Source organism: Lepidothrix coronata, unplaced genomic scaffold, assembly GCF_001604755.1.
Source record: "Lepidothrix coronata isolate B3197 unplaced genomic scaffold, Lepidothrix_coronata-1.0 Scaffold5, whole genome shotgun sequence".
Taxonomy (NCBI): Eukaryota; Metazoa; Chordata; class Aves; order Passeriformes; family Pipridae; genus Lepidothrix; species Lepidothrix coronata.
Window position 1 is genome coordinate 10,592,461 of NW_016690185.1, and position 19,939 is coordinate 10,612,399.

At 38.1% G+C, this 19,939-nt stretch overlaps 1 protein-coding gene across 2 annotated transcripts in view; it reads left to right on the forward strand.

Moving 5' to 3' along the window:
* Positions 1–19,939, forward strand: part of LAMA2 (laminin subunit alpha 2) — a 275,996-nt gene that overhangs the window by 36,656 nt on the left and 219,401 nt on the right. For both annotated transcript variants that reach the window (XM_017829004.1, XM_017828999.1), the window contains exons 4-8: positions 9,859–10,038; positions 12,117–12,206; positions 14,212–14,329; positions 15,992–16,170; positions 17,858–17,957. In XM_017829004.1, the coding sequence (XP_017684493.1) occupies positions 9,859–10,038; positions 12,117–12,206; positions 14,212–14,329; positions 15,992–16,170; positions 17,858–17,957 (667 nt within the window). The remainder of the gene's footprint in view (positions 1–9,858; positions 10,039–12,116; positions 12,207–14,211; positions 14,330–15,991; positions 16,171–17,857; positions 17,958–19,939) is intronic.

The following is a 19,939-nucleotide window of genomic DNA, read 5'->3' on the forward strand; positions in this document are numbered from 1 at the left end:
CTGATTATTCTGTGATTTATTAACTATTGCTCTGACAATGAGCAATCTGTTTAAAAGTATGCAAGATGATGTCTTTGACAAATTGTTTCTTGTCCAAAAATGACAAGTATGAGAATTACAGGAGCCACAAAAAAGCAGTGGCTTGAATAGGGAAATTAAGTTTCAGGTAAAATTGGAAAGAGGAAAATGACAAAAGCGAGTTAATCAAAACTGAAGAGGTGAAGCCTTATTTAGCCTACGCTGTAGGGTATAGTTGTCAATGACACAATAGTATTTGCTAAACAGTTCGTTAAACTGACATTTGCATGTATTCTTAGGGGGAATGAATTAGTTGAGATAAAATTTGACATACATAGCCCTTGACATTTTAATGCAAGTTTAAGCACTGCATTTCAAGCAGCTCTTGTACTCATTAGCAAGGCACAGAAGGGAGTTGTGCTTTCACTTACTAAACCATTAATTTATTAAGATAGTGAGATATTTATTAGAAATACAGCAAACCTTGCCAAATATACAATTTCTAATACAATTATTATAAATATGTATTTATGATGAAAAATTGGATGCTGAGTTCTGACATATGTTTCTCTCTACTATTCTAGTTGTGAAATCAGCTCTAATGATAGATTGGGTTTTACAGTAAGGAAACTCACAGAAATTTTGTCTTTAGGGATTAAATATAAGATGCCAAGAGATTAATTAATCAGCAGTTATTTTATATCTACTGCAAATGAGCTATTTGCAACAGATAATTAAAACTGGTATTGGTTAGAAGAATTTTGAGAGCTACTGAATCACCTGTTGAAAAATTTATGTTCAGTATTGTCCATCTTCATATTGATGTGCTTGCATAACTTGAGAATTTAAATCAGGGAGTACCTTTCTCATTAAATTATTTTAATGCTGACATATCTGTCTTCTCCACTGCTGATTATCAAGTTGCAAGTCTTTTTGCTCAGCACAGAAACTTTTCTCTGCTGTATGCTGCTGTCTGAGATTAGATTTTAGTGAGAAATTGACCTTTCTTGGCAATATTTTAGGGTCAGACCACTGCCTTACACAGAGCATCAGCCTTGAAGCCCACAGTCTTGATACAATTGTCCTAGGTAGAACAGCTGGGACCAGTTCATCACTGTATGGGTGTAACCCAAACCTGTGTATTCTATAGCCTCCCATGCCATTTCCCAGAAACTGTTATCAATAGACTATTTACACCATCTGCCCAGGGCAGGCCTGACTCCTCAGGCTATAAACTGGGTGTTAAGAGGATGCTCCTCACACCCGTTGTGGAACTCCGAGCCCTGAGGGAGGTACTGGGCATTCCTGCCTGAACTGGAGGATATGTAATCTTGGGGTCTTGGGACTTTTTTAACCACTTGTGGGATCCAGAGGAAGACTGCAACCACCACTCTCAACCAGACTGCAGACCACTACTCTCAACCAGACTGCAACCACCACTCTCGACCAGACTGCAATCACCAGTCTTGACCAGACTGCAACAGCACTCTCTCCAACAGGTTTTCCCCTCTCCTTTTACTTTGGACTCAGGGGGCCCAAAGAACACCACTCTGTTCATGCCCCAGGGTGCTGGGTTATACATTTGGGTTTCGTCGGTTAAAACCAATTATTTGTCTGTATAATCGTACTTATTGTATTATTTTATTAAATTGTTATTCTGATTTATAATCTCTCTTTTGAGTTGGGTTCATTTCCGCTGCTGGTTTACTTTTAAACCAGCACAACGATGTACCAAATAAACTACTGAATACTTCAACAAATTGAGTTCTTTACCACTACTAGCCAAAAAATATTGTAGAGTGATGTTCCCACTCCATTCTTTTAACAGATTACTAGAAGTAACCTTTTCTTTTTATGAAGAAAGTTACAGATTATCACCAGTGAAAAGGGTTGGAGATGTTGTTTTCTTGAAAAGAACATGAGTATAAAAACTCCATGCCACATAGCCAAACAGCTGGGTTTTTTTATATCCTACAAACAGGTTGAGATTGACTGCACTCAAATATCTTGACAAAGTAACTTTAAACGCCAAAGCTCTAAGCAGAAAAATACGCCACATGGGTATTATAAATTTGTATGAGAACATGGTGCATACTTAAAATTCTTAGAAACTTTGTAAAGTGTTAAAGTAACTCAGCAGATGATAATATACATTCATGCAGAGTGGTACCATTTTTACTGTTGCATTAAGTAAAACAGCAGAGGCATCTAGCATGATCCATGTTTGCATATCGGTTCATGCCAGAAACATGCACAGAAAGAGGGCTGGAAAGAGTGGTTTTATGCTCAGCAATGGTGGTAAGGCACAATCTGGGCACAGTACTAAGCACTGGCTGATGCGACTGCAGAACCCTCAACTTAGGCTGAGATCCAGAGACAGGATGCAAATTTTAGCCTCTGAGACTGCAAGAACTGCCTGGGACCTTGCTGAGGTTGAGGGAGAAAGAGATTGTGTCCTTGCCTGCAGAATGTTTGATGTGGCTGGGGATTTGTGTATTACCAAGAAAAGGACTGCAGGGCCATGTCAGCAGTCTGTGCAGCATCAGAGGTGATAAGAAAGAGGTTAACTGATTTTTCTCTGTGACTCTGCAGCCTGAAGCCATAACTGTATGAAAATAGAGGCAGGCAGAGTCTGTGCCTGTTGGTTCAGAAATGGAAACTCCCATGGTGGTGAAGACTGCAAATCAGTGACTTCTGACACCGGGACTGGTACTTCTTTGCCTGCAGATGGGCAGCTACATGATAGTTCAATGACACATGTGAGCCAGCTTTGCCTGTGTCACCCAGAAGCATCAGGAGGAAACTAGGTGACAGCAGTGGTGTACACCAAGTGGAATATACGCCAGCAATGTACTTGCCCTTGCAAGTAAAGAAAGCTGGGAGTATCCTGGGCTGCATTAGTTAGACAGTCACCAGCAGGCTGAGGGAGGTGATGAGAGCACACCTGAAGCACTGAGTCCAGTTCTAGGCTCCTCAGTACAAGAAAGACATGGACATCTTGGAGCAAGTCCAGGAAACATCCAGGAATATGATTAAGAACTTGCAATGTGTATCCTATAAGGAGAGGGTGAGAGGGCTGAAGTTGCTTAGCCTTGAGAATTCTCTGGGAGATTTTATCAACATGTAAAAAATATGTGGTGGGGTGCAGGGTGACACTTTTCTCTGTTCTGAGAACCCTTGTTCACTAGTATATGAGACTTGTCTAATTCCAAAAATGGCAGAAAATTTCTTAGGTGGCATCTGTCACTTCTCAGTGACAGAAACCCAATGAAATGTGTTGTGAAATTCTAGTCATATGGCTGGATGGTCTGATGGTCATCTGGTTGGAGCATGTTGCAAGCCCTTTCAGGTGATGTTGTTGCAGAAGCTAGGATTGGAAGCATCCAAGTAATGCCCAGTGTCCCTACTCAGAGCTGAGAAATTACCTTGTAATTAAAACCAACTAAAAGGGTTTTCCATTAAAAGGGTGCTGGAAAAAGGTGGCACTGTAGACATGACAGACACAAGAAGCTTTTTAAGAATGACTGAGTGGCTTGTGGAGGAGAGGCACTACAGATTTAATAATAATATAAAATAATATAAGAAATTCAGCAGAAATAAAATCATATATGAGATCTCTGTGAACTAAAATTCAGCAGCTAAACTGGGTCAGCACAGCTTTAATGTTATATCAGCAACTGCCCAGAAGTTTGGAACTGAGTGGGTCTGGATGAAGGAAGGCTAAGAATGTAGTATCAGCCTTCTGTAACCCTTTGACAGACTCTGTAGGAGTCAAAGAGAATGTAGTGCAAAAGAGTATTTCTTAAAAACCTGAATGTTCTTGGTGCAGCTGGTAAAGGAACCCATGATGTAGTGTAAAACACTGCACAGATCTTAGTCCAAGTTATTAACTGTTGAATAATTGTTATGTAAAAATAACCAGAAAATACTAAAAATGCAACATCCCAGGGGAATGAAATCTGCCAAAGTGCAACTTCAAAATAAAAAAGATGGTGAAACATCTAAAAAAAATCGACAGACAAGAGTTTAAAAATAAAACAGCACACACATGCATGCTTCGTTTTAGAGTGGTTCCAAAAATCATAATACATGTTTAAAGAATAAACTAAGGAAAGGTAATAGATATGAAAAGTGAACTGGTATAATGAATGGACATCATGTCTTTTCCTGCAAATGAGGAAAATAGGTAGGAAAATAAGCTCCAGCAAGTGAAATGTTAAACCACAATAAAAATGTGGAAAAGATTCTGAGTGACTGAGTTGAAATAAACCTTTTTTCAAACACATCAGATTCAGGAAGTCTGGTAGAGAATTGATGGGCTTGAGAGATGATCAAAGAGTGTTCAAGAAAGATAAGGTCATTGCTGAAAAACTAAATTAATTATTTGAATCAGTTTTTCTATAGAAACTGTCAGGAGGGTTTCTGCAGTGGAAACGTTATTTACAGGAAAGGAGTTGGAGAAGCAGTTGCGAACTAGGTTGTTAACTGAAGAGGTGCAGAAATAATTGATAAATTGAATAGTGAAAAGGAACTCAAGGCTAACATAGGTGAATTATAACAGTTATTATTTAACTCCTCACTTTCAAATATTCTCAGTGACTAAGGAGTGTGAAGTGTCAAATGAAACACCACTTTTTAAGTAACATTCCTTAGACATCCAAGGAAACTACAGGTCTGGAAGCCTGATACCTGTTCAAAGCTAATTAGTAGTAAAGAAATGCAATGAAGAATAGAGCTGATAGAAAAATACATATCTTTGTTCCAATTTAAGAAGTAGGAAATATTGAGTGAATTTAGTATGAAGCAGGCTTAAAACAAGCAAAAGAAGGATCTCATCAACATGTAAATGAGATGAGAAAATCCTTATTAGGTGATGGGTGTAGATATTAGGGTGAGACTGAGTGAGTTTGTGGAAGTTCTTTGAGGCTTGCCAGCAGTACAGAAACTATCTGTAGCTCAGGAAATCCCTGAGTATTATGTATGCTTGCCTTCATCTTATTGTTAGTGTGTTGGTTTGGATGCTGAGTAAGGCAGAGTACCAAGGTAGATGGGTCTTTTGGTTCTGACATGGTCCGGAGATTCTAATGTACTTAAGACGTCCTTTGAATACATTCGGTATATGTTCAACATTCTTGTGGACAATCTATAAAAACAGAAAACTGTAATAGCAGCATTTGTTGGTAATGCGAAATTTAAAATAATTTGTTCTATAGCAGCTTATTATCCTATAAGAAAAATGCTATATGAAAATGAATGTTGCTAAATGTAATGTGTTGCAATGTAATACATGCAAGAAGAAAAAAGAATTATGCATGAATGCTGATGGGCTAGTTTTGGACTAAATTCTCTTCAGAGTAGAGAGCTTGTAGCATTCTCCACAGTTCTCAGAAAGAAAAAAAGTTGATTTATCATCATACTGAATTTTAAAAATGAAAAGATGTTGACTGCTCAGAATTTTCTCAAATGAAAAATTAGAATACTGTCAATTAAATAATTATGAGTTCCAGTTTTAAAAGGAAAAAAGCCCCAAACAAACAACAACCCCACCAGAACCAGTTATTTTTGTTGGGATTTTTTAAAGAAAAAAATTTCTTCCCATTAGGGCAAGTATATGTAGTGATGAAAAACATTACAATGGAAGAAGAGAGTAGAGCTATAATAGAGAGAAGGGCAATCGGTAGACTTTAAACACTGTTACTCAGATTCACTCTGTAGCTCAGGAAGCATTTAAACTGTTTAGTCAGAGGAAGTGATAATATATCAGAGGGATCACTCTCTAAATGCCCTCTTTCTTTTATTCCTTCATAACCATTTTCTTCTGGCCTCTGTTGAAGATTCCTAAAGATTCCATTTGGTGGAATATAATCCTGGGCAAATTTCATGTTAAGGAAAGGTTTTCTGTGGTTGAAATCTGCATAGCTTTCATTTAGAATGCAAAATGATGATTACTTAAGTTCTGGAATTAGTGAATAAAAGTTGTCCATGAAACCTGAAGAAAATTTGACGTTGTCCTCTCATGGGGGCTTGGATTATCCAAATTATAATAGCCAATGAGTGGATTCAAGTATTCATATTTTCCTGGTAGACTCAGCTTTAGGTATTTGCTCTGCTGTAGAACTGTCATCAGCACCGTAGTTGCCTGTGTGAAAATGAAGCTTGTTTTTACAGGACTCAGAGTTATATATGAAGTACTGTGATGACCTTGTATGGCATAGATGGATAGTGAGGATTGTGTTCACTGGAACAGTTTTCAGATCTGATTCAAAAATATTTGGAGGGCAGGGGCCATGTTAGTGTCTTGACTGAAAATGTGCTATCCTATGAACAGTATCTTACAAATAGGTGCAATATAGTGGAGGGAGGTGAAAAGAGGAAGTGTGCTCTTGAAAAACTCAGTGATGTCCCATTGTGAGAGTCATATTGAAAATATGGTAAGTCTAATTCTACTTAAACCTCTTTAAGTTAAAATTCTTACAATTTTTTCCTAATTAATGACAAATGTTATGAAAGTAGTCTTAGTTTCTTCCTTATTCTCTTTTCAAGGAGTAGGAACAACTTGGTTGGATGCTCTTCAAGTTGATTCTGAATGTTTCTAGGGAGAAATTAATGATTTCATCACAGTTGTTTATAGCAGGAGAAATAATTTACAGTGATTAATTTTGCCTGTAAAATTTTCACTTCATATTCATTTTCATAAAGCTATCCAATTTGAATTTTCTAGTCTCAGTGCCATTTTGGTGTACATATTTGAACAGGTGCCACATTTCACGCAGACCGTAACTGCATTTCCGTAATTATGAGAAATTAGTTGTTTGTTGTTTTATAATGAAATTGTGAAACATTTAAAAACAAGCAAGAAAGAAAATATAAATGCACGTCATCATCTCTACTAGATCAGCCTTGCACAATAGATGTACTGCTGGCAGATAGATCCTTTTAAAAAGGGAGTCTGTTCTAAAATGGATACCTCTTGCTTTATTTTGTTCATTTGCATTTTAATTCTGTAAACCTGCTATGCCAAGGTGGTGATTTTTTCCCCCATCAGTGTCTGAAGACTAAATTTGTTCTTTTTAAAAAAGATGTAAGTCAAAAGGCACGACTGCTATTTGTCAGCTGCGTCACTTCTGGTCAAGCTGGGTCTATTATTCATACTTTTAACTCTTCCTTATTCTGCTACGTGGATTTTACCTGCATCTTTCTGCTACCACACCCAAAAGCTTTATTTTCATCTTTTTGAAGAGATGGTCAAATTGCCATGCTGCTTATCATCAAGGTGCTGTTGTTGTATCAGAGTGACCAAGGGGATGTTTTCAACGCTAGTTTAGACACATTTCTTCTTTAGCTCAAATATCAAAGTTTAGTCTTTAGTATTCTATTGCTTTAAACCCATCTATGTTTGCTAGCTGTAAACAAGAAATCTCTTGGATCTAGTTTAAAGGAAGGAGGCGACGGTGTGAAAAAATACTCAGAAGAAATATGTTTCCTTGCTCGGAGGTACATATGATACAGAGAAGTCTTGAGGCATGTGTTTTTACTAAAATCCTGCTTCTTTTGGAAAGATCTATCAATTTCCATTTGACCTATTGTTACCATCTCCAGGGTTTTTTTTAAGCTTGCTCTCTTCACACGTCCTCTCTCTCTTCACGAGGGACTTGAGGAGTTCTCTGGTCATATGTTTTTGTCCTATTTGTAGCCAGAGGTTTCTCATTCAGGACTTCCTCCTTTCTTCCTCTGGGGTTTTTATTATAATCTTTTGTTTGCACCCTGTCTTTCTCATAGCATTTTATTCTGTTAATTTCCAGCCAACTATCTTCTTTCATTTAATTACTTGTAGTCAGGAGCAAAATTGTGGCAGAGCTCAAAGTGAAATGTGAAGGCGGTAGTGGTATCACCTCTTCCTGGAGATAACATGGCAGAAACCTAGAGGTGCTGATTCATACATAGGCAAGATATGATAGCTGGTCCTGGCAGAGTGGCTCCCAGTGATTTTGCGTACCTGGAGATACAGTGGAGCAGGATGCTGGATGTGATGAGGTTTAAGGTTTCCCTCTTGATCGAGAAAATCACAGAATTTGTTAGGATTGGAAGGGACCTCTAGAGACCATTTAGTGCAACCCCTCTGCCCAAGACAGTGTCACCTACAACAGGTTACACAGGAATGTGTCCAGGTGGGTGTTGAATGTCTCCAGAGAGGAAGAATCAACAACCTCCCTGGGCAGCCTGTTCCAGTGCTCTGCCACCCTCAGTGTAAAAAAGTTCTTCCTTGATGTTGAGATGAAACTTCTTGTGTTTTAGTTTATGGCCATTACTCCTTGACATGTCTCTGGTTACCACTGAAAAGAGTCTGGCACCATCCTCTTGCCACCCGCTTTTGAGATAAATGAGTAAGTTGATAGTATCACATAGCCAATGCAAGACAGTAGTAAGTCTTCTATCCAGTACCTCCAAAAACTCCAGGAAAGAAGAGCTATTGCTTTCCTGGGAGCAGTAGATTTACTGTCTCTTTCCTCAGTGTGAGGCAGCCACTGCTGAGTGAGTGCCAGCTGGCATTCAGAGTGCAGCTGTTTGCCTAAAACAGTGATAATATGACCATGTTCAATGACAGAAAATGACTGTGTGTCCTGACCTCTCACTCAGAGAACTGAGGTAAGAGGCAACACGTGTTAATTACAAAGAATAAATAATTTTTTATTCGTTCTAATGTTCTGCACATTTGGCTCAGCATCTGAACATTCTTTCAGTGTACCAGCCTGTAATAAAAATGCCCCAATTAAAATTTAACACTTCAGAATACAGGAAAATTAATGGTTTCTTTCCTCCCTCCCCCCTAGGTGCTCATTAACAGTGGTTTGCTGTACCTGACTTGCTTCTTCGTGTAGGCCTTTTCCAAGAACAGTTCTGTAGCAGCCCATCTGTTTTATTTAGTTGATTCAGAGCTAATGTATGCCATGATCAGCTACAAAGAGAGGAGGGGAAGGAGATCTCTTATTTTTGTTGCCTTGCCCTTGATGCTGCAGCTGAGGTCAGAGAGTCTCTTTATGAAGGAGCCACAAAGCCCACTTACTTAGAAGTCTAGACTTTAGGATAGGACAGGCAGAGAAAGGAGGGGTAACCTTCACAGAAACCACAGTGTAGGCAGAGAGAAGTAACATCTTTGGAAAAACAAATGCTAAACAGAGTTCTCAGAAGTGATAAAGAGTTTCCTGGGGGACCAGGTGAAAACAGTTGCAACCCAGGAAATTGTTTCACCTTGCTGAAAACAAGATTCAAAGGAGATGTATTGTGTAAAGAGACAATGGGTAAGGAGAGATGCTAATGAATGCTTATTTTATCTCATCTAGCTGTTGTAGTTTTCAGTATTTCAAGAGTTACCTTATCCTGGCTTTTGAATGCACCTAGTTCAAAAGCCTTTTGATGATGATCCCTCTAAGAGGTCCAAGCTGACAAGGATGATGACCTGTTGAATTCTCAGTCCCATTCCAAGTACATATTCCTTTAACTCAAAATTTCTGAGCCCATTGGTATGATAACTTTAAAATACCTATTTTCAGACTACAGGAGGAGAAATGAGTTGCTTGTGACATGGACACTTATAGGGCCTGGGTACACACATGCAGTTTGTGCTACAGTCTTTCTGTAGATAATGACTTTCTTTTGCTCAAAATGTTTTTATTGTAAAGACTCTTCATAGCTGAGGTCTGTGGGCAATTCGACTTTTTAAAGAAAGAAGGTATTTTACATTTACAAATGCATTCACACAGTGTGTGTAGTGATATTTGTTGTTGTAATTATGACAGTTTTGGTGCCATCTAATTCCTTCCTGCATTAATAATTTTTCAGATTCACACTTCTCTAATTAACGGAAGGCCTAGTGCTGATGATCCTTCACGTGAACTACTGGAATTCACCTCTGCTCGCTTTATTCGCCTGAGATTCCAGAGGATACGGACGCTAAATGCTGATTTAATGATGTTCGCACACAAAGATCCAACTGAAATTGATCCCATTGTTACGAGGAGGGTAAGTTCTGACAAGATGGTAGAAATGCATGTGTAGTTGTTCTCTTACACCTGTAAATGCTGTACCTGCCTTTGTTTGCCATAGGAGATTTTGGGAGATGATGAATACCTGTTTTTACGTGTCATAATCCTGGTGATGCAGAATTCCCTGTTCACTTAATTTTGTCATCTTCTCTGGACTGGAAGTAACAGTTTTACCTTTTCTGATTAATACTGTTATTATTAACATGAGCACGCAGCTCCTTTGACTGCAAACATTTGGATGCAGGTATTTGGCAAGTGTTTGCTGTTAGTGTCCTCTTGCCTCTTCTGCTGCTCAGTCCTGCATTTAAAGTTTTTTGAGCACTTCCTTTGAGTAGAATTTCTAATTGTACTATAAGTAGTAGTAGGGTCTGAATGTAGCACTTTTAGCATTATCATATGATTGAGGCTAGCAGTAAAAATTTTGCATTTTTGCTTTAGCTTAAAAGAATGGGTGCAGCACTCAAACTCACACCATACCCCGGTCTTGTCCACTGTCCCTTGTGTGTACACACCCATATCTATTCTTTTTGTAATCTTTACTTTCTTTCTATGCCTCTTTTCCTGCTGCTTAAATGTTGTGTGTTATTCTAGTTTTCCTCTGATTTTTCTACCAAGCATTCTCAAAAGCTGGTTTGGGGGATATATAACTTGCCACATTTTTTTCTTTCTGCTCACTTCTTCTTTGTCTTGGTCACCATAGTTTTCTTTTGGAAAGTTTAAGTCACCACTATAGTAAGTCCTGTTGGAAAAGAGTGTATTGTTATCCTTGGCTTTATTAATATCATTTGTCAATGGTGGATAACTGCAAAGAAAATTTTTTTTCTTCTGTTCCATATTTCTGGGTTTTGTTTCCTCATTTAAATACATAGAGTGATGGCTACTTCTGAAAGTTTGGAATGAGCCATTCTCTTTTATATTACAAACTCAGAAACCCTTCCTATTCAGTGCAGTTATTGCAGCCTCACTAATCATGGAAACTGTGTGTTTATGTAAAAGTGGACATTTAATAAGCTGATTGTAAGTGAATAGAAATGCAAAATTAAATTCACATTTTAAAAATCATTTTATACTCATGAAAACTGAGTGCAGGACGATCCACTGATTTCTTAAACCAACAAAGAACGGTAACTTCTGTGTGGCATCTCTCCATGAGGCTGTCCTCAAAGGAACAAGGAGCAACTGAAACTTGCCATCCTTGTCAGAAAACAAAGGGTAGCCACAAATTATATATTTTCTGTTTCATAAGCTTGACTATGAGTGATAAGAGTTCTTATTTTGTTTAATATATTTATTCATGATCTGATAAAGAGGTTGAACACAGTAACAGCAAAATTTGCAAATGTTTGGTTTGTTGTCAGTTGTTAGCATGTTGCAGGACCCTTGCCAAAAATAGATGAAAATGGACAAGATTCATTGTTCCCAGATGTTGTAATATATGATTATAAATGTCTTTCTATCCTTCATTTTGGTTAGGGCTCTTAATCCTCACCAAAGAAAAAAGAGAAATTGTCAAATGGCAGAACAACAGGTCAAAAGTACTTAAAGCTCAGTAGTGAAGACTATTCCATGATCATTCAAAAGGCCAATTGTGAAAAACAGTTCTTCTCTCCACAGTGCAGTGAATGCCCAAGTTAGATCCAGCTAAGGTGAACAAAGGTGTTAGTTTTTGTTCTAGCTTTTCTCTTCTCCCCATCATCATGCCTTTTCCTTTTCATGTTTTCTGAAGGGAATAAATTCTGTAGCTTTTGACTTCTCATTATCCAGTGTGCATATAGCCTTCCCCTATTCTTGTGTTTGTTGTATGCTGTGTATAAATTGACGTGGCTCTTGTGACTTCAAACAAATGGAACTGTGCCACTTTATACCCTTTCTTTCACTCAGCCTGAGTCTGTTGATCAAGACACGGCTTGGATTACACTGCCTGCTATATTTGTAATAGATCAAAAAAAAAAATAAAACAGGAGCTGACAGTTTTGTCACCAGAAATGAATTCTGCAGTTTGGCACCTGCATTTTACAATCCACTTAGCAATTCAATTTCTGTTTTGTCTTACAGTATTACTATTCTATAAAAGACATCTCTGTTGGAGGCATGTGTATATGTTCAGGCCATGCGCAGGCTTGTCCACTGGATCCAGTGACCAATGTATGTATTTTTTTTTTAATGTGACTTATTTATAGGGTGGAACATGAAAAAAAAAACAACAAACAACTTACAAACCTGATAATGAAATTCCTCAGATTTCTGTGAATTTATGTCTGTTCTTTATCTGGAAGAAAGTCAGAAGCAGTGCCAGGATGAAACAGTGCTAGCGACCAGAATGATAAACATTCTTTCAGTGTCAACAGAGGCTTTCCTGAAATGAAAGAATAGGTTTCAGATAATTCAGTCCATACTGGAAGTTTCCTAGGAAAAACAGAAATCTGGGTTACTCTTTGTAGCTGTAGAAATGAGTACTGTCAGTCTTTCTTTTCCTCCTTGATATTAATCAAGGAGTTTCCTAAATGATTGTCAAGTATTTAATTGATACTTGTAAAGAAATGATGACTCTAGAATGGTGCATTTACTATGCAGGAAATATTAACTGAGTTATCGGTTAAGCTAATCTAGAAGATCATGAGTCACTTATAATGTCTTCCAACTTGTAACTTTCTTTTTGCACATCCACAATATAATAAAAACATAAGCAATATAATAGATATATAGAAATATAACTTGTTACTGATTGTCTAACTGTATGCACTCACTAATACAGAATTTCCTGTCTTCTAATATTACATGCCACAGTGTGGGATCTTCTCATACACTATTTACTTCAGTAGGAGCTTTATAGGATTTAACAGAAAATCTTGTTTGTATTTGACATTAAGCCATTATGTAGAAAATCATTAAAAAAAATCTTACAGTGAATGCATTTACAGATCTAAGCAGTTTCTATGGATCCTTGTAAAATTTTTGCAAACTCCTTGGTTTAATCCTTCTGAGCCTTCTGTAGTGATGTGTATAGCAAGTGTTGAACTATTGTTTCAGATGACCTTAGTGATTGAACTGCAGCATTGTTAGAATTAGACCACCTGTTAGAATTGGGTCTGCCTCAGAAAATAAGTGCTGCTACTGCAATTAATACATTCTTCAGATAATATGGTTACTAGATAAAAGAAAGCCTTTTGGAGAAGTGTGGTATCCTGTTTTGCAGGATGTCAAATATGTATTTCTTTTCTGACCAATATGAAAAATAGCATAAGTGAAACAACTCAAGCCAGAAGAGATTTGGAGGTTTAGCTTTCCAGGGATACTCTTTAGACTGAGCCATTCCAAAACAGGCTTATAAACATTATGACTGTTGTTGTTATCAGAAAGAATCTTTCCCTTAGCATTGCAGAGAATAAACTTGCCAGAATTTACTGCCATGCTTTTCTGAAGCATTCATTAACCTAGCCTTGTTTTGCAAGATTTATGCTTTGTCCTGTGAGCCATAGAATTTTTCTAGCCTGCTGCTTTGACCTTAAATGGCTTCACAAGGACCATGGAGAATCCCCTTCACTGAATAATTATCAAGAAGCCAATTTTTACTTCTCATTTCTCCAAACCACAATTTCTTTTACATTTTCCAAGCTGCTTTTGCAGCTTGGAGAGTTTGGGTGCTCTGTACAGCAATATTTTCATACTGGTACTATGAGGTCTGCTGAGGAACTGAAAAGTGTCTGAAAGGCTGGACTTGTGCTCTGAGGGGAGGGTCTAGAATGGCTCACTTCTTCTGGGGTCAGATCAGTTTTCCTGTAATGTGACACTGTATTTGAAGGCTACCAGCACTTCGGCTTATTTACTGTGTTGGGGAACTTTCATCCTCCCATCCTCCTTTCTTTATCCAGTTGAAATTTAGTTCTCCTACATCCTTAGATTCTTCTTAGATAATCTGGCCAACAATCTTCCTTTGCTTTGTGGCTGTTTTGTTAAAATAGAGCTACAGAAGTTAAACACATTTAGTGAATGGAGGATACATAAGTGAATAAAAATGAATAAACAAAGGAATTACAGAGTATAGCCAGTCTCAATGTTTTCGTAATTTGAACTGGAATGCAGATTATGTACATGGACAGATTCTTCAAATCATCACATTGTGTAAATATTTGTTTTTCTTTTAAATTAGAAATCCGTCTGTCAGTGTGAGCACAACACATGCGGAGAGACGTGTGATCAGTGTTGTCCTGGTTTCCATCAAAAGCCTTGGCATGCTGGCACTTTCCTGCATAAGCATGAATGTGAACGTAAGCTGAAAGCAGTACAGAAGAAAAAGTTTGTTGCAGCTGCTAGTGAAAACTGAAAATGGGTCCTAAAAGATTTTACAATTAGTTTTGTTTCTAACTACATTTGTTTATGAATAACATTTGATGTGATGTTATTCGCTTGGTTAGATGGACTCAAAAGACTTAACAGAAAAATTACATGTCGAATTGTGGTTTTATTGAATGCAGAATATTTTATCATAACATAGTGATACTTGGGGAATATTGTATCATTTTTTTTCTTGTTTGGTTTTTATAATTATGATGGGGATTTTTTGATAAAATAGCAGAACCGTATGCTGGTAAGTAAAAAGTCTTTTTACAGATTTTTCATTATTTTAAACTTTAACAGCATAATTTTTGTATAAATGACACTTTTATATGTTATAATGTTCATCCTTGATGAACATTATATTTTTATATGATCAAAATATAATTTGAATGTGTGATTTTTTAACAGAAAATGCAAAGTATCTAGTTTTCCAACATGGAATGAAAACATACTTAGAAATGTCACCTTTCCACAGGGTGGGAATTTCATTTTCAGCTTTATTGTAGTAAGGGTAGTTATAATTGAACTTTAATATCTTACTTCTAGAGGTCATATACCGCGTATATTTCTGAACATAATAAAATGTAGTGCTCCGTTACATATAAGCGTTTATTCATTTGTAGGTTTTCAATTTACCATGAGTGATTAGAAGTAAACAAATAGGAACAGATATGCCCATATTAAAAGTAGCCATTGCTTATTTGTGTCCTGTAAACTTTGGCCACAGAGGTTATTGTTTCAGTTAGGGCTGTGTCTGCACTGGGAATGCATTCTGGAATGAAATCAGGGTACATTTATTTTCATGTTTAACTTTTGAGAGACACTTCTTATGCCCTGTTCAACCCTTAGTGAATTGCTGTACTGTCATGATGGAAACAGTTCCCTGGGATCTGAATCAGATGTAAGGAGAATGCCTCCCTACAATGTTGACAAACTTTGAATTTCTCTGTATGTGGAAATGAATGTTTTAATACCACAGAGGAAGGGAGAGAAAGTGAGCTACCTCATTTTTACAGCAACAGATTATTAGTTTATCTTTTCTTCTTGGGGACCTGAAGTCTAGAGTTCAGATATGAACTTCAAAAGAAGTTTTAAGATTGAGAATCCTTTTGTTCTGACCCAGTTCTTACATGCGTATGTGCAAGTCAAATATTTTTAGGATGTCTTTCAGCTTTCATTTGACTTATTTTAATTTACTCATACCATTCTGATGCTTTCCTTATAACTGCTCTTGTATTTTAAGTTAGATGACTCTTTCATGAACCATATGTGTGTGCAATCACCAAAACGTTCTCGATTTTCAATTTAAACAGAAAAAAAAGAAACAACCTAAACCAAAACATCATAATTAAACTATGTCTGTCAACTTCCATATTCCCTAAGACAAAATATTGAGGGAAAAAAATACAACATACAGAATTCTGGACCGTCTTACTTTTCAGAAATGAAGTACTAAATGAATGTTTGGATGTGCTACCAGTTACCATATACAGCACCAATGACAAAACGTTGAACGACTCTTTTTAATACCTTAGTAACAGTGGGGCATCTCCAGTGGGAATGTATTTGCTAACACGTTCCCTCTCTTTTAGCATGCAACTGTCATGGGAAGACTGAAGAGTGTTACTATGATCAGGATGTTGCAGACAGAAATCAGAGTTTGAATATCCATGGAGAATACATTGGAGGTGGAGTGTGTGTGAATTGCACAGGCTACACTGGTGGCATAAACTGCGAGACCTGCCTCGACGGATACTTCAGACCTAAAGGGGTAAACTCTTGTTCTGTTGTCCCTTCTCTGTAAAGCTTGGTGTGCAAACCATCACTTCATCAGGGGAAGTTCAATTATTAAAAAGAGATGGCACAGTTTTGACTGCCATTTTATGAAGGTTAACTTCTAATTCTTTCAGTGCAGCAGTTGTTTTTCACAGCTGGAAATCTATAAAGTTAACGGTCAGAGAAATATGGAAGTGAATTGTGTTGATATGAACAAATGCACTTGAGGTCAGGGCTTCCAGCTAGTATTTCAATTTAATTTAAAGGAGGATGTGGTCCTGTAAACAGAACTTTTGCCTCAGTAATGAATTTCAAGTTTTGTTATCAAAGTTCAAAGAAATATTGCTATTTTTGATATTGATGAAAGTCTGTAATTTTTATTTTTAAATGTAATGTAGAATTAATAATCACTGAAATTCTATAGTGTCTCATGAATGTCTTTGAATTTCAGTGCAGGGGGAATAGGTTTTTTGTATTTTGTCATATAAGACTGTATTTTCATTTAAATTGAAGCTATCAGAAGATGACTCTTACGTTGGGTTGTATTGTTAATATAGGTCATTCCTGTGCTTTAGACAGCTACACTATTAATGTGTGCTTAAATTGCTTATATTTCACCTGTTTAGTTTCTGTTGGGTAAATAATGACCTTTAGTCTGATTGGTTTTCAATCCTCAAACACAGAAAACATCAGCAAATAGCAGTAATTACATTTCCCCTGATATACGGGGCTTAGCCTTAGAGCTTGAGAAAAGGAGTACTGAGAACCAATTTCTTCAGCAGCAGGGCACTTGCATGATTTTTTCCTCCGAATCAACTTATCGTCCAACTAATAGGGATTTGATATGTGAGAGTGTGTGTGTGTGTGTGTGTGTGTATGTGTGTGTGTATAGTGTATCTATACTATGTGTATGTACCTACTTCATACAGCACTTCTAATTTATATTCCTAGTGTGGTATTAGACCAAGGTTTAAGTTTGGTTGAGGTAACATTTTCAAGAACGATTGTCTAATGTTCACTTTTCTTCACTTACTTTCTGTTAAGTTACTGACTAACTTTAGTTAGTTTTTTGAACCATGCTGACCAGAACAACTGAGCTACGTGTCAATATTACTTTAGTTAGTAAATGCTTAAAATCTACTTCATTACATGTATTGATTTTAGCCATATACAGATCGGTTACAATCTCTACACCTTTTTTTTTAAAAGTTGAAAACCTATCTGTATCTAAGTCTCTTATATGTTTCTGAATGAAAATCCAAAATGTAACTTTAATAGAATCATAGAACGTAGAATCATTTATATTGGAAAGGATCGTTGAGTCCAACCCTTAACTTAACACTGCCAAGTCTACCACTAAACAATGTCCTTAAATGCCACATCTACACTCTTTTAAATACCTCCGGTGATGGTTACTCTACCACTTTTTTTGGCAGCCCTTTCCAGTGCTTGACAACCCTTTCTGTGAAGCAGTTTTTCCTAATATCCAATCTCTGGTGCAATTTGAGACCTTTTCTTTTTGTTGTAGACTGCATGGACTTAGTTTATCAGCTATCTCATTTTTGTTAAAGTGTAAGGCACCTACACAGAAGTTGTTCTTGCCTCTTTTTTTTTAAGAAATAAATGAAAGTTTTCAATTATTAAAGGTAAGGTTTTGTTTTGTAACCTCTTTATTTTTATAGGTGTTGCCAGATAGCCCAGATCCATGCCAGCCATGTTCCTGTGATCCAAATGGGTCTTTAAATGATACCTGTGTCAAGGACGAGAAACATGCAGCAGGAGGTAAGATCCCTCAAAAATACTGATGTTAAAGATGAAGTTTGACAATAGTCAAAGAAAAGCTGAATCATGGTTTTGGTATCTTTAACAAAAAAACCCCGTAAAACTCTGTTTTTTTTAAAGTTTACTTATACAAACAGTAATCCAGCTGCATTGTTTTGATTTTTTTTTTTTAATTCATATGTCCAATTTGTTGAGGCTTCTTTCAGATTCGTGGCTTGCAAACTTGGGTATATTTGTAAGATATGGAAAATATTGAAGACTTTTGGCTTTAAAGAGCTTTCTTCTTTTACCACAGAGATTAAAACTGGTGCAACAATAATGCTTTAATGTCTTTTCCTATCTAAACATATTTCCATTTGAAATCTAGAAAAAAAAATATGTTTGAAAGGTATTTATGTGCTTTCTCTATTACTAATACAGGATTGCAAGATGTTTACCATAGCCCTGTAAAAGCTGTCTTCACATAGACAATAAACTGCTTCATTGTGCTTTGGAAACAATCACAGAGTCATAGAATCATCTAATTAACCCGGTTGGCAAAGACCTCCAAGATCATCAAGTCCAACCCTTGTTCCAACACCGCTGTGGTTACTAGACCATGGCACTAAGTGTCACATCCAGTTTCATCTTAAAAATCTCCAGGGACGGAGAAGACACAGATGCCCACCTGGCTACAACCTCCTTTCAGGTAGTTGTAGAGAGCGATAAGGTCTACACTGAGCCTCCTCTTCTCCAGGCTAAACAACTCCAGCTCCCTCAGCCTTTCTTCATAGGACTTATGCTCCAGTCCCTTCACCAGCCTCATTGCTCTTCTTTGGACCTGCTCCAGCACCTCAATATCCTTCCTGAACTGAGGGGCCCAGAACTGGACACAGTACTCGAGGTGTGGCCTCACCAGTGCTGAGTACAGGGGAAGAATCACTTCCCTCGTCCTGCTGGCCTGTTCCTGATACAGGTCAGGATGCCATTGGCCTTCCTGGCCACCTGGGCACACTGCTGGTTCATGTTTAGCTTCCTGTCAGTGCAGCCTCCCAGGTCCCTCTCTGCCTGGCTGCTCTCCAGCCACTTTGTGCTCAGCCTGTAGCACTGCAGGGAGTTGTTGTGGCCAAAGTGCAAGACCTGTCACTTGGCCTTGTTGAACTTCATCCTGTTGGAATCAGACCATCTCTCCAGCTTGTCCAGGTCCCTCTGAAGAGCCCTCCAAGCTTGGTGTCTTCTGCAAATTTGCTAATGATACACTTGATCCCTCATGCAGATCATCAATAAAGCTATTAAACAGAATTGGGCCCAACACTGATCCCTGGGGGACACCACTAGTGACCAGCTGCCAACTGGTCACCACCACTCTCTGGGCCCGGCCCTCCAGCCAGTTCCTAACCCAGCACAGAGTGCCCCTGTCCAAGCCGTGGGCTACCAGCTTTTTCAGAAGTATGCTGTGGGAGACTGTGTCAAAGGCTTTGCTAAAGTCCAGATAGAACACATCCACAGCCTTCCCCTCATTCACCAGGTGGGTCACCTGGTCATAAAAGGAGATCAGGTTGGTCAGACAGGACCTGCCCTTCCTAAACCCGTGCTGGCTGGATCTGATCCCTTGTCCATCCTGTAAGTGTTGTGTGATTGCACTTAGGATGAGCTGCTCCACAACCTTGCCCGGAACCAAGGTCAGGCTGACAGGCCTGTAGTTTCCCGGGTCCTCCTTGCAGCTGTTTTTGTGGATCGGTGTGACATTCGCCGGCTTCCAATCAACTGGGACCTTCCCAGTGAGCCAGGACTGTTGGGAAATGATGGAGAGCAGCTTGACGAGCTCTTCTACCAGCTCCCTCATCACCCTAGGATGGATTCCATCTGGTCCCATAGACTTGTGAGGATCCAAGTGGCTCAGCAGGTCACTAACTGTTTCCTCCTGGATTACAGGGGGGCTGTTGGGCTTTCTGTCTCTGTCTACCAGCTCTGGAGGCCAGTTGTCCTGAGGACAGCCTGTC